General features: G+C 43.3%; 1 protein-coding gene across 1 annotated transcript in view; it reads left to right on the top strand.

Annotated features, from left to right (window-relative positions):
• The window catches only part of LOC117060323 (maestro heat-like repeat-containing protein family member 2B), a 61,962-nt gene extending 51,642 nt beyond the window's left edge, over positions 1-10,320 (top strand). The window contains exons 33-38 of the mRNA XM_033172541.1: positions 1,929-2,084; positions 3,453-3,584; positions 5,081-5,183; positions 7,602-7,667; positions 9,122-9,329; positions 10,197-10,320. Of these exons, the coding sequence (XP_033028432.1) occupies positions 1,929-2,084; positions 3,453-3,584; positions 5,081-5,183; positions 7,602-7,667; positions 9,122-9,329; positions 10,197-10,320 (789 nt within the window). The remainder of the gene's footprint in view (positions 1-1,928; positions 2,085-3,452; positions 3,585-5,080; positions 5,184-7,601; positions 7,668-9,121; positions 9,330-10,196) is intronic.
• Positions 10,321-15,569: the final 5,249 nt, after the last annotated feature.

The raw sequence follows: 15,569 nt of genomic DNA, 5'->3' as shown, positions 1-15,569 counted from the left end.
GGTCGCCATTGACTGGACTTAACTGTCCAGGGGTCCTTTACTTTTAAGCATGTGAGCAAATTCACTCAATACTCTTAAGCCCGTGGTGACCAAACTCGGCCCTCCAGATGTTTTGGGACTTCAATTCATATCATCCCTGAACACTGGTTCTGTTAGCCAAGAATGATGGGAGTCCCAAAACATCTGGAAGGCAGAGTTTGGCCACCACTGTAGCAAACCAGTCTCTCACCCTCCTCTCTCCCACCATCTGCAATATAGGGGAAAGGACAACACTGGTCTGCCTTACAGGGTTGTCATAAAGGTTGCTGAGAACTTTTAAGAAGTGCTTTGAACCGTCAAAAAGTTTATTTCAGAAATATGAAGGTCTCTGGAGGATTTTCGTCTTTATTTTCCAAACTTTCCCACTATATCACGGAGAGCTAATGTTCTGCAAGCTACTGGAATTAAGAGGTTGAGGATCCTGTCTCCCCAACCATCACTTTCAGATTAAGAGTTTCACATTCTACCTACTGAGCTATGTTGCCAGTTTGCTACCGGGCAAGGGGTTACCCCCTAGTTGCCCACTCAACCACTTTGATCGGCGAAATTAGCGCTGCTACAGGTCCCACGGAATACCTATTCCACATTTGTAAGAACTCGATAGTTTATCACCCGCACTTTGGAACTCCCTGCCTCTTGATATAAAGTAGGCATCTTCAATACAGTTTGCAATTTTTGTTCACAAGCCTGAAAATTCATCAGTGGTTTAGTGAACATTTCTCCAATATGCACATTTTTGCATATATATTTCCCCCCCAGTACAGTGGTACCTCGGAAGTTGAACGGAATCCGTTCCGGAAGTCCGTTCAACTTCCAAAATATTCAGAAGCCAAAGACCGGCTTCTGATTTTTTTTCCTCAGTTACACATTTTATGTTTACTGTTTTTAAATTCTCACTAATTTCTATTTACACATGTATTTCCTATATCTACAATGGCTTCCAATCTTCCTTAGCCGTCTTCCTTCATTCATATTTTACAGCACTTTGTTTTACTTAAAACGTAAAAAGTTACACAACGCACAAAGGATTTTGTAACATGTATATACATAATTAATTTATTTGTTTCCCCTTTATGTATTTGAGAAGTTCAAATGCCAGATGTGATTTATTTCAACTCTACTGCTATGTAATCCATAAATTTCTTCCATTCCCTGTCGAAAATTGCCTCATCTTGTTGTCTGATTTTTCCTGTTACTTTGGCAATTGCCGCATATTCCATTATTTTTTGTCTCCAGTCTTCTATTGAAGATATTTGCTGTTGCTTCCATACCTGTGCTAGTAACGATCTTGCCCCTGTAGTTGCATACAGAATTTTTTTTTGATCGCTTTCCTTAACGTCATCAGCTACCATTCCCAGCAGGAAGGCTTCTGGTCGTTTCTTAAAAGTGTATTTGAAAATTTTCTTTAGTTTATTGTAAATTTTATCCCAGTATTTTTTTAACACTCTCACATTTCCACCACATGTGAAAAAACTTCCTCCTTGTCGCACTTCCAACAGTTCTTATTACCTGACTTGTACATTAAGACCGGCTTCTGATTGGCTGCGGGAAGCTCCTGCAGCCAATTGGAAGCCGCAGAAGCCACAACGGACGTTCGGGTTCCAAAATAACGTTCACAAACCAGAGCACTCACTTCTGGGTTTGTGGCGTTTGGGAGCCAAAATGTTTAACTCGCAAGGCGTTTGACTTCCGAGGTACAGCTGTACATACCGCCCCCCCCCCCCCCTTATATTCTTATATGTACACTTTTTGGTGCCTGGCTGCTAAAAACATTATTATTTAGACAAGCCTACCCAATCATTTGCATACATTTGTATACAGTGTATGCATTTTATGAAATAATAAATAAAGAATGATAATGGGGGGGGGTGTTTTCCCCCTGCCTACAGGTTGATGCGGAGATTCGGGAGGCCTCATTCCATCTCTTCGGCATCCTGGCTAGCTTGCCGAAATTCAGGTACAGAACATTTTTTGCCGAGCAAGCCAGGAAGAGTTTGGTGCCACTTCTGATTCACCAGTGGGACCCCGATCCCAAGGTGTCTGAGGTAAGACCCAGAGCCCCGTCCATCCCACCTGGGTCGCTGAATACCAAAGGAAAGTGATAGTTCCATAGCCGTTGCCTCCTGGCAAAGTCCCATTGTGAAGGCACAGGGTGAGGCCCAAACTAGAGGTGCCTGCATAATTTGACCCCCGAGAGATCTCTCGTAATAACTGGCCAGACTGGCACCTCCCAGATCAGTGCAATCCTAAATGTGTCTACTCAGAAGTAAATCTGTCATGCTCAATGTTTATGTTATAGGACAGGGGTGGCCAACTCCCAAGAGACTGCGATCTACTCACAGAGTTAAAAACTGGCAGTGATCTTCCCCCTTTTGGGGGGTTCAGGTCAATGTTGAGCTTTTTTTAGGAAGGAGGAAGGTCATTGGGGGGGTTGGGTCAAAGTTGTTTAGTTTTTTCAAGGAGGAGGTAAAATGTTGAGCTTTTTTTAGGGGAGCCACAGTTGTTCAGCTTCCTTGGGGGAAGCCAATGATCTACCAGTGATCTACCACAGACGTCCAATGATCTACCAGTAGATCACGATCTACCTGTTGGACATGCCTGTTATAGGAATTCTAAGGTCTCATATATTTAATTCATATGTCCATAAATTTACAAGGCAAACACATACATACAGTAAGTATGTCTGAAATCGTACAGGAGAGCAATCCTGAAACCATTTGGACTCTCCCAAATTGACCTCAAATGTTTCTCTGCAAGGAGGAAGGAAATGGGAAAAGCCTCCCCTGTTGTCTCTTTGCTCACAAATCCTGTCTTAAGGGCATATCTGTGTATGAATAGGGTGAGCCTGTGACCTGGATTCAGGAACTGAGTATTTACCATCACAAAAGAATGGCCAGGATGCCCAGGTAAAAGCAATCAGTGACCATTATCAGGTATCCTGGCAGACAGGTTTTCTGCTGTAGACTGCCCCTTGAGTGATGTACCATATGTATGATGTTTGGAGGGGTGGTGGTCTTGAGCTACAGGGGAGGCAATTTTCAAATGTCTATATAAAAGCTTGCACACCAATGTTCTACGTTCCTCTCCCCACTCCCTGCGTAGGGAGAGCAGTGGACCCTGTTGCAACAGTTTAATAAAGATCAGACTTACTAGCTGCTTTGCTTCTCAATATTCTCTAGTTGGCCTCTGTTATTTTCTCCTACCGATAGGGAACCTACTTAAGGGCTCTATATGGGCTCTTAGAAACCCCAGAAGCGAAAGGGAGTGTTTTTCTTAAAACTGTTTAGTTTCTGTAAATTATTATTTTCCTGCATTGCATTCACTTCTTTGAAGAAGCCTACCAATGATTCTGAAACCGTGCAGTTCTGCTCCCACCCCCACCCACCCACCCTGCACCTTCTTCTTTCTTTCAGGCATGCAGAGCTGCATTTCTGCGCTCGGTGCCATTTTTGGCAAAAGGGAAGCTGAGAGCCCATATGGAAGAAATGTACACTGCCAGCAGTTTGGGGCTGCCGAATTTACGCATGCACATATGCAAGCAGCTGGTGAGAGACAAAGAGATCCCTGAATGAGGAGGCTATATAAGTCAGGCATGGGCAAACTCGGCCCTCCAGATGTTTCGGAACTACAACTCCCATCATCCCTAGCGAACAGGACCAGTGGTCAGGGATGATGGGAGTTGCAGTCCCAAAACATCTGGAGAACCGAGTTTGCCTATGGCCTGCTATAAGTGCAGTGTCCTTGTGGCAGGAAGCCGGCAGCGAAGGAGAAATCATAGAAGAGTTGCAGAGTTGGAAGGGACCCCGGGGGGTCATCTAGCCCAACCCCCCTGCAATGCAGGAATCCTGCCCACAACTTTCCCTGGGTGGGCTTGAACCACCAACCTTATGGTTAAAAGCCTTAGCGCTGAGTTGTCACAGCTTTATTTTGCAACAGGGTGTATACAAATAACACAAATCGTGAGAGTATTCAATCATATATATATATATGATTAAGGGGCTTTTTCTGTATATATATATATATACAGGTGAAACTCGAAAAATTAGAATATCATGGAAAAGTCCATTTATGTAAGCAATTGTTTTCATTAGCTACTGGAGTTTAATATATGAGATAGACTCATGACATGCAAAGCGAGGTATGTCAAGCCTTTGTTTGTTATAATTGTGATGATTATGGCATACAGCTGATGAAAACCCCAAAGTTGAAATTGTTAATTTGGGGTTCTCATCAGCTGTACGCCATAATCATCACAATTATAACAAATAAAGGCTTGACACATATCTCACTTTGCATGCCGTGAGTCTATCTCATATATTAGTTTCACCTTTTAAGTTGAATTACTGAAGGAAATGAACCTTTCCACGATATTCTAATTTTTCGAGTTCCACCTGTATATACAACCGGAGGGGATATAATCCATACGATGTACAAATGTCTCAAAAGAGGCAATTAAGATTCCAAAAGTGCAATGTTCAATGTGCAAAAAGTTCAATGCAATAAGGTGCTCAAGTCTCTTAGGCGTCCACGTCTGTTTTCCGACGGGCGGCTAGCTTGCATTATCCCCGTTTTACTGTTATCGTTTCTTCAAGGGACGGACTTCAAATATTCGTACATAGAAACTTAACAAGGCTGAAATGCTCACAAACCTCAACGGTTCCTGGTTGGCAAACATGCTTCTCTGGTTCCTAAGAGTAGAGGAGGCCTCAAGAATTCAGAAACTGGTCACTCCACACCGAATATTACGGAAGCGGGGGGACAAGGAAGAGATGGGAACTGCCTGTTGATTTTGTTTGCATAATTCATTTCTATAAAACGCACTGCACGGTGTTCGGTAATGAAACTCGCAGAAGGGAAATTTGTCACAAAAGGCACCACAGTGTGATCTATCTGCTTGTGGTTTTTTTTTTTAAAAAAATATAAATTAAAATTAAAATTAGAGAGCCATTTTGTCATATCATTATTGCCTCTTTTCATTTTATTTATCTTTTTTTTGGCTGCCAAGGAAGCTGATGAGAATGTTGTGTTTGGTCAATGTCAGGTCAACAGCCACGCAGAGATGAGGAGGGAGCTCTTGAAAAAGACCAAAGCCTATTTCCAAAGCAGGTGGGAAGAGATCCAAATCAGAGCCCTCGAGTTGTCAGGTGAGAGAGGCGAGGCCGCCTGGCGCTGATGGGAGACGTAGTTTTCACTGTCTGCCTGTGAACATGGTCTTTGCAGGAGAACCTCTGTGTTTCATGTGAATGGTCCATGGTGTAATGAGGGGCGTAGCAAGCCTCTTCGCCAACCGGGGCGGTGTGACACCCCTCCCTCCCTCGCTGGCCCGCCCCTCACCTCCCCGCCGAGCCAGCGCTGAAAAAAGCCCCTTTTTAAAAAGAACTTTCCTTCTCCTTTTTTTAAAGGGCTTTTTTCAGCGCTCGGCTGGGCAGAGCGAGGGGCGGGCCAGAGAGGGAGGGAGGGGTGTCACCTCTCCTCGCTGGCCCGCCCCTCACCTCCCCACCAAGCCAGCGCCTATAAAATGATGTATAGGTGGTATATTACACCAGCTAAATTGGCAAAAATGCACAAAGGTAGCAATAAGTGTTGGAAATGCAAAGAAAATATCGGTTCTTTCCACCATATGTGGTGGGAGTGTAAAAAGGTAAAATTATTTTGGGATGAAATATATAACAAATTGAGAAAAATGTTAAAGTATAATTTCGCCAAAAAGCCAGAGGCGTTTCTGTTAGGCATTACAGGTACAGAAATTAAAAAAGAAGATCAAAAAAAATTTCAGTATGCTGTGACGGCAGCTAGAATCCTAGTGGCACAAAAATGGAAGCAAGATCTACTACCGACAAAAGAGGAATGGATAATGAAATTAACAGAGTATGCAGAGTTAGACAAAATGACAGGAAGACTTCGCGAACAGCGAGACCAAAAATTCATAAGAGACTGGACTAAATTTACAAATTATCTGAAAGAAAAAACTCAATTAAATACGTTAATAGGCCTACAAGAGGCTTTGTAGTTATAGAAGAAATATTGTTGTAAAATGAAATAAGTAAAAATGATGTTAAATATGAATAGTAAAGCAATGATAGAATTAAGAGGTATAAAAACAAAAAAAAGAGAAATAATTTTTGAAACCAGAAGGAAGGATTGAAGGAAGTCATGGCTATAAAAGCCAAAGTATTAGATTGGATATGAAGTAAAAATATGTATAATATACTGTATGTTTGTAAAACCAATAAAAATGATAAAGCAAAAAAAGAAAAAAGCTGGCCCCGCCCATACCTCACTTCAGCCAAGCCAGCAGGAAAGCAGGCGCCGGCGGCAGGTCAAGGGACGAGCCAATCATGGGGCGGGGGCCCCCAAATGTCACCCCCCAGGACGGTACCCGGGGTGGTCCACCCCCACCCCCCTCGCTCTGCCCCTGGGTGTAATGTAATTATGTTTAAGTTTTTTATTGCAAATCACTTAGGGACCTTTCACATAGCCAGCTGCTAATAAGTCTGATGATTGATTGATTGATTGATTGATTGGTTGGTTGATTAAAACATCTGCAAGGCACCAGGCTAGATATGATTGTTCTAGTCATATTGATGTATTATACACACAGAGAAACAGACATGGGAGAGAGAGGAAATAGGTTTCTGACTTCTTCAGCAGACATGAAATCTTCATGAAAATTCGTGGTTATTGTTAAATATTTAAAGTACAGTACTTTATTTGCACCTTCCCCCTTAGACGGAGCTTACAGGAGGGTCCTCACCAGATTTATGACAAGTCCAGAAATCTCCCGCTCATGTTACACTATTATACCACTTTGTGTTTTGTAAAGGATATTTTATTTATGATTTTCAGTGTTATACATTTCAATCACTTTACAATCATTTTAACCGTTCAAAACTTGATTTCCTTCCTCCTCTTTCTGCAGTTCCTTAAATTTATTTTTAATATTTTCTGCATATCCAAATCAAATTAATTTGCTCATATATTCATCTACTTTAAATACCTACTCTTATAAAACTGCAGATTATTACAATTATCCTGCCAATGTTCTTCTTATCTGTCTACAGTTTGTTTGTAAATATTCAGTCAACCATTTCCATTCTTTTATATATATAAAAAAAGTTTGTTATCTTGATTTATTATTTTTCCAGTATCACTATTATACCACTTTGGGCTCCCCAAGCCCAAAGAATTCTGGGAAATGTAGTTTGTGACAGGCGCTGCGAGTTGTTGGATAACCCCTGCTCCCCTTCCAGCACTACGATTCCCAGAGTTCCACAGAAAGCACTATTGACTGTTAAACCACTCTCAGTTTTACCCATGGACTTCCATCTGTCCAAATTTTAATTTGCTCTGAACTAATTTTAAGATTATTTTAATTAACTGATTGCCTGTGTTTATGTTCTTTGTATACTGGGTTCGTTTTATGATGTTAGCCGCCCTGAGCCCGGCTCCGGCACAAATAAAAATATATTATTTTTATTATTTTTATTAAACCGCTCTAGGGATTTTATAGCTAAGATGGCATCAGATACCTGACGTGTCCTTGTTTGACTTCTTTCCTCCAGGAGTCATTCTGGAATGTATGCTGCTCACAGAGCTAGACGAGACTTTGCGGCTGCTTCTGCTGGCCTGTAAGTCCCCCCAGAGTCACCTCCACAGGGTTTCCAAAGAGGGAAGCAGCAGCTCTGCTTGCAAGACCTGTTGTTGTAGAGTTTAGTCGTTCAGTCGTGTCCGACTCTTCGTGACCCCATGGACCAGAGCACGCCAGGCACCCCTATCCTTCACTGCCTCCCGCAGTTTGGCCAAGCTCATGTTAGTAGCTTCGAGAACACTGTCCAACCATCTCATCCTTTGTCGTCCCCTTCTCCTTGTGCCCTCCATCTTTCCCAACATCAGGGTCTTTTCCAGGGAGTCTTCTCTTCTCATGAGGTGGCCAAAGTACTGGAGCCTCAACTTCAGGATCTGCCCTTCCAGTGAGCACTCAGGGCTGATTTCCTTCAGAATGGATAGGTTTGATCTTCTTGCAGTCCATGGGACTCTCAAGAGTCTCCTCCAGCACCAGAATTCAAAAGCATCAATTCTTCGGCGATCAGCCTTCTTGATGGTCCAGCTCTCACTTCCGTACATCACTACTGGGAAAACCATAGCTTTAACTATACGGACCTTTGTCGGCAAGGTGATGGCTCTGCTTTTTAAGATACTGTCTAGGTTTGTCATTGCTTTTCTCCCAAGAAGCAGGCGTCTTCTAATTTTGTGACTGCTGTCACCATCTGCAGTGATCATGGAGCCCAAGAAAGTAAAATCTCTCACTGCCTCCATTTCTTCCCCTTCTATTTGCCAGGAGGTGATGGGACCAGTGGCCTTGATGTTTTTTTTGATGTTGAGCTTCATACCATATTTTGCGCTCTCCTCTTTCACCCAATTTAAAATGACATAGGTAAAAAATAAAAGCAAAATAAAATAAAAAGCAAAAGCAAAAACGGAGCCCTCTCTGCCCAGCAGCAGCAGCAGTCCTTTATGGAGTCTGTCAGGCCCCGACCCAAGCCAGGTGGAGAGAAGCAGGGCAGGGCCCTTCAGGCTCCCAGCAGCTCAGTCCTGGGCGGCAGCAGCAGCAGCATATAGCCTTCAATAGAGACACTCTATGCTACCCGAGTTAGGAAGAGAGCAGAGGGAATTGTCGCAGATCCTTTGCATCCCGGTCACCATCTGTTTGATTTACTTCCATCTGGACGTCGCTACAGGGCTTTATATACAAAAACGGCTAGGCACAGGAACAGTTTCCTCCCGAATTCTTAAATTCGTAGTTATGTAGCAGAAGGGGGGGCCAGTTATGGGTGGGGTTCCTTTGCTGTGTTATTGTATTGTGAGTGGAATAGTGTTGTATAAAGTATGTTTATATTGCAATGTAGCCGAAACAAAATTCCAAGTATGTTGGTACTTGGCCAATAAAATTATTCCTTCCTATTCCTATTCCTATTCCTATTCCTATTCCTATTCCTAGTAGCAGTAGTCAGGTTCTATTGGCATATCTGCTCTTGTTACTTGAAGAGTTGGTCCCCTGACGCCTCTGCCCCTCCTGTTTCAGCGCTCGAGAAGCTTGCGGAGGCATCCAGCCATGGCGTTCAAGAGGCAGCTTCTGAGGTGATTGCCTGCCTGCTCAATAAGTGGGGCGGAGATCTGCCGAGGAGGAAAGTTGCCGGCCGAAGCAGGAGCAGCATCACCCAAAAGTCTGCCCCCATCTGGTTGCAACCGAGCGCCATCACGGGAGTCGCTTCCGTCCAAGAACTCTTCGAGTGAGGTTAGTCCCGTAAGTGCCTCTCGCAGCGTTTGGGGAACCGCCTTTCAGTCCACGCATGAGCCCAGGAGGCAACTGGGAAGTTTGCACTGGGATTCAGAATTTGCAGAGATCAAATTCCTTGAGCATCCCTCTTTGGAAGCAAGAAGGCAGGGGAGAGAGGAAGGGGGAATGCAATTGTTGTTGTATTTTAATATTTGTTGGAAGCCACCCAGAATGGCTGGGGGAACCTAGCCAGATGGGTGGGGTACAAATAAATTATTATTATTATTATTATTATTATTATTATTATGTTTCAAGATTGGTTTGGTTGTTTAAAAAAAATCATCTAGAATCGTCCTTCAGATTCCATTAAGTTGTTGTTGTTATTGTTGTTGTTGTTGTTGATGATGATAATGATGATGATGACAATGATGATTTATTTATACCTCATCCAGCTGGCTGGGTTTCCCCAGCTATTGTAGGGACACGGGTGGCGCTGTGGTCTAAACAGGTTGCCTACCCCTGGTGTACACTGAAGTAAGAACGGGGAAGAGAAGCAATTTGATTCGCATGAAAGGCAAATATTCCCAATTTGCACTTTCTGTAACAAGACGCGGACCAAATCTCAGCCATCTTTTGAAATGCAAACCCCTCCGGATTTTGCTACGTGGTTCTCCTGCCAAGTGATGTGTACCAAAAAATGTTCATAGGAGATTACAGTGCGCAGCGGGGGGGAAATGCATTTCATGCTAGCAGGAAGGTTTGGAATCATTGCTTCTCGGTGGATTAGAGATGGCTAACCTGTAGACACGATCTTGAGATTTTAAGAAAGCGACAACCCGTTGGTCTCTGTGCAATATTATTCCTTTCTCTCTGCTCCCAGGCCATCTGGAGTGACAAAAGTCCTTGCCACTCACGAGAGGAGGGCCAGATTTGGCCAACAGCAGCAGGAGAAGAGACCTCATCACCCCTCCAAGGCGAATGACTCTCAGCATTACGTGGATTAATATATTCCTCACTGTTGTGGTTCTATCACCTCTCTGCCTAACTCCTTTGTTAAAACAAGCAAAAGTACTTCTATAAATCTCCTACCCTACGTGTTGGCTGCAACGAACCTCCACTTCAGACTCTCCCCTCGTTACTAAGTGAATTTTTAATCAGGTGTTCTGGGTCAAATTACAATGCACCCCACCTGTCCCTCTGAGGTTCGTCTGTTATTTCAATCCCCTTTTATCTATAATCTGGGGGTCCCTTAGTAACGGGAGTTTTCCTGTCCAGCGGCCGTGGCCGGTTATATCTTCTGCTCTGGGCTTCAAGGGTTAAACTCTCCTTTGCCTACAGTTCGGGGTCTCTCTTTCATTAGATCCCCTCACTATACCAGTTAGCTAAGCCCTCTTTGCAACTCTGTGGCAATACCAGGGTTTCCGCCCGCTAGCCCCTCCTGAGGGAACTCCAAGACACAAACTATCACCCTGCAGGTCAGTTTTGTCCTTTCCCCGAGTTCAGCTCCTCAAGAGCCTATATAACTCGCTGGACCAAATGAACGATGGTATTTTCTTAGCTCAACAATAAGAGGTCTTTATTTCTTACAGAACATAACGGTTTCCGCAATGGTTCATAAGCTTAGTTTCCTAACAGTGTAAACTCTTTCTTTCAGCATCATATACACATCTTCAACGTATCCTAACCTATCCTAACCTACACACCACTATCCTGGCCCCACGCCCTCCTTCTTCCAGTCACCACTCGCCTCCACTAACGGCCGCTCCCTCCTTTTAAAGAGCGGAATGTCCCGCCTCCCATGGGGTATCTGCCACTCAAACTGGGGTGCCCATTAACTCCTAAAACACCGTGGCTTTCTGAACATCCCCTAACTTAGATCTGATTCATTACATTGGCTGACAGGCTCGAAGACATGAGCGTCGAGATATGCCAGTAGCAATATCTGTGGAGAGGTGAGTTTTGCTGAGGAGTCTGTCAAAAAGTGAGTTCTGTGTTGAAAGGACAAAACCACCCTTTCAGGCCAGAAAGTTACAGGTAGGTAGCCATGTTGGTCTGCCATAGTCAAAACAAAAAAAGATTTTTAAAAAATCCTTCCAGTAGCACCTTAGAGGCCAACTAAGTTTGTTCTTGGTGGTAAAAGGCTTCTGGGACATGACTTTTAAAAATGTTGAAATATACATTTGTTAAAAAACCAGAAGCCTTTCTACTGGGAATTACAGGTACAGATATTTTTTTAAAAAACAAGATTTTAAACTTTTTCAATATGCCGTAACTGCAGCGAGAATTTTAATAGCACAAAAATGGAAACAGGAAGAAATACCGGCAAAGGAAGAATGGACAGTGAAACTAATGGAGTATGCGGAAATGGACAAAATGACGGGAAGAATCCGAGAACAGCGGGACCAGAAATTCATCAGAGATTGGACTAAGTTTACTGATTATCTAAAAGACAATTGTACTCAGTTAAATACGTTGATAGGATTACAAGAAGCTTTGTAGATTAATGAAGAAATATTGTTGCAGATATGAAATTATAGTGATCAAGTTGAATGTGATGATTTATAGCAATGATAGATTTAAGAAGTATAAATATAAGTAATAAATGTTAGAAAATCATGTGAAGGGTTTGAGGGAAGTCACGGCTTGAAAAAGCTAAAATGTTAAAAGATGAAAGATAATGTGATGGATTTTAACAATGTATTTTTTATAAAACCAATAAAAAATTATATGGGGGGGGGGAAAGTTTGTTCTTGGTATGAGCTTTCGTGTGCATGCACACAAAAGCTCATACCAAGAACAAACTTAGTTGGTCTCTAAGATGCTACTGGAAGGATTTTTTTATTTTTTATTTTGTTTAGGCCAGAAAGTGCCATCCAATCTTCTTTCAGAGGCTGCGGGAGATGGAGGGGCTGAAGACGAAATTGTAGGGCAGACATGGGAGACCTAATTGAGCCCTTGTGGATGTTTTCCCCAAGCCACCTGCCCCACACCTGACACCATATGATCCCTGATTGGCTGGGACCATATGACGTCACGTGTGGTACAAGTGAAAGCACAGCTGCCGAATAAAAATTGGCAGGAAGTGCATTCCTGGTATTTTCCCTTGACAGCCGAGGCTTGTGTTTGGTGCCTTTTAAATTTGGAGGCTCTGCTGGGATGGGATCCATTCTGGAGGTTCTCCTGGTTCTTCTCTGCAGAACGTGTGGTTTTCTGACAGCCCCTCATTCCACACAAGCCTCCTGAGAAGAGCGAAACACCCACAAGACGTAACACGATAATAAAGACATAACACAATAATAATATTATCTGTAACACAATAAGAATGTTATCATGGTCGTACTGTGATCCCTGATTGGCTGGGAAAGAGGAAGAAGATCCACCCAGGAAATAAAATCGGCTCAAAAAGCTGCAGGTGAAACAACAGTTGACAGCAACACATAGCCTTGAAGGAATGTGGCTATTAAGCGGGGGGGGGGGGATTAAATTAAATTATATATTTTCTTACAAACATTTCAACACGTATTAAAATACCATTCCATCATAATAAAAAAATGTCCACTGTTTTGTGAAAAAAAATAGTGAACATAATGTGGAAAAGTGGACTATGCACTCACATAGTGGACACCTGGCAACCCTACAAGGGAAGAAGAAGAAGAAGAGTTTGGATTTGATATCCCGCTTTATTAGTACCCGAAGGAGTCTCAAAGCGGCTAACATTCTCCTTTCCCTTCCTCCCCCCCCCCCCACAACAAACACTCTGTGAGGTGAGTGGGGCTGAGAGACTTCAGAGCAGTGTGACTAGCCCAAGGTCACCCAGCAGCTGCATGTGGAGGAGCGGGGAAGCGAACCCGGTTCACCAGATTACAAGTCTACCGCTCTTAACCACTACACCACACTGGATTCCCTTCCACACACACCAGGAAATATCCCCCACCCACCCCCCTTCTCAAAAGCTCTAATTGCTACTCTAATTAAACTGGGCAAATGTTAGTAGACTACTGCCTATTAATGGCTGTCTTCTCATGCAAAGGCAGGCTCCTGTGGATTGAACATACAACACCAGTAGGGAGTTCAATGATAAATAAGGTGGTATCTGCATATTTTGTAGACGGCTCTTTGTATACCTCCTCCTGGCAACTCCTGAAGCCCGGCTAGTGCCAAACGACTTGTTCTGCTTTCCTTTGGACCCCATCAGTGAGGCCGAGAGGGGGGGTCTTGTCATCTGGGCAGCCCAGACAAACTGCCTGGGCTTGCGCCCCGAGAGGTCAGTTTGACTTCACCCCCGGAGGCGAACTCCATTGTCTCTTGTGGCAGAGTTTCCAGCCTATTAATGTGTCACAAGAGCCAGGAGATGGCAGCAGTGCTCTTGCTATCCTGGAACGAATCCCTTGCTTGCCTTCTGTTCCCTTGAAAGGGGCCTGTCTGCACCAAGAGGTTTTCACAGAGCTGCCATTTAAAAATTTCTTGCAATTAGTGAGTGGAACGTGGCCTGCACAGCTTTAGCCAAAGTTGCTAAGGGGCTGAGCACCGTTAAACTCCAAAGGTCTTAGAATCCTAGAGTTGGAAGAGACCACAAGGGCCATCCAGTCCAACCCCCTGCCAAGCAGGAAACACCATCAAAGCATTCCTGACCTTTGAGTAGACAGTACAGCATTGCACTTAGACATTTGCCTCCAAGTAAGTCTAGTAGGGACGCGGGTGGCGCTGTGGGTTAAACGACAGAGCCTAGGGCTTGCCGATCAGAAGGTCGGCAGTTCGAATCCCCATGGCGGGGTGAGCTACCGTTGCTTGGTCCCTGCTCCTGCCAACCTAGCAGTTCAAAAGCACGTCAAAGTGCAAGTAGATAAATAGAAATGGTAATTGATTTCAGAAGGCACTCTTCTGTTCTGCCACCACTTTCCATTCTTGGTAACATGGTTGTAGTAGTAGAGTCCTTTAAGTTCCTGGGCTCTATAATTTCTTATAACTTAAATTGTTCAAGCAACATCAATAGTATTATTAAAAAGGTCCACCAGAGGCTGTATTTCCTGCGTCAACTAAGGAAATTTAAATTGTCCCAGGAAGTGTTGATTCAATTCTACAGAGGCATCATTGAAACTGTTCTCTGTAATTCTATAACAGCTTGGTACGGTACAGCCTCCAAGAGAGACAAGAAAAAGCTCCAACGAGCTGTAAGAATTGCAGAAAGGGTAATTGGTGTTAGCTTGCCTTCAATAGAGACAATTTATGCTACCCGAGTAAAGAAGAGAGCAGAGAGAATTGTAGCAGATCCTTTACATCCCGGTCATCATCTGCTTGATTTACTTCCATCTGGACGTCGCTACAGGACTTCATATACAAAATCGGCCAGGCACAAGAATAGTTTTTTCCCTTGTGCCATTAAATTGTTAAATTCGTAGTTGTATAGCTTAAGGGGAGGTAAAATATGGGTGGGGTTTCTTTACTTCTTTGTATTGTGAGAGGAACAGTGTCTGTATGTTTACATTGCAATGTAGCCGAAACAAATTCCAAGTATGTTGGAAAATGTACTTGGCCAATAATAATAAATTATTCCTATTCCTAAATAGGTACTGCTCCGGCAGGAAGGTAAACGGCGTTTCCATGCCCTGCTCTGGTTCTTAGTCATGTTTCTGGCTGCTGAGAGTAGGTGGGTTATGAGTTCCTTGTTGTGTAAGTGGCCATTATTGTCTTGGAAAATGTTTAGTAGGGTCAGTTCTGGGGTGATTTCTAACACGTGGGCATTCTTAACGGTTTTTATTGGCCATTGTAAATCACTTAGAGGCATGTGCATTTTGTTCAACCAACCAACCAGTGAACAGGACAACTCAATGATACAAGGCTTTGATACAGACCCACTTATAAAAATAATAATAATCATAGTGACTATTATTATTTATACCCTGTCCATCTGGCTGGGTTTCCCCAGCCACTCTGGGCAACTCCCAACAGTTTATTAAAACCATGATAAAACATTTTAAAACTTCCCATTAAAAACTTGAAAATAAGAGGTGGTGCCTGGGCGAGGGTCTTCTCTGTGGTGGCCCCAAAGTTGCGGAATTCCTTCCCCATAGATATGTGTCTGCCATCCTCATTGCACAGCTTTCGGAGAATGTTGAAGATGCCCCTCTTTCCCTGGCTTTTGACACACGAGGTGGATATTTTTGGGACCCACCTTCTTAAAAAATAAAAAATTTAATTGCTGCTTTATTTTTAAAGTGCATTGGAGAAGTTTAAAAAAAATAGTAGCAGAACG

This window comes from Lacerta agilis, chromosome 1 (genome assembly GCF_009819535.1).
Source record: "Lacerta agilis isolate rLacAgi1 chromosome 1, rLacAgi1.pri, whole genome shotgun sequence".
In the NCBI taxonomy this organism is placed as follows: Eukaryota; Metazoa; Chordata; class Lepidosauria; order Squamata; family Lacertidae; genus Lacerta; species Lacerta agilis.
Note: the sequence above shows the minus strand (reverse complement) of the source record. Positions and strands in the feature narration are given on the sequence as shown.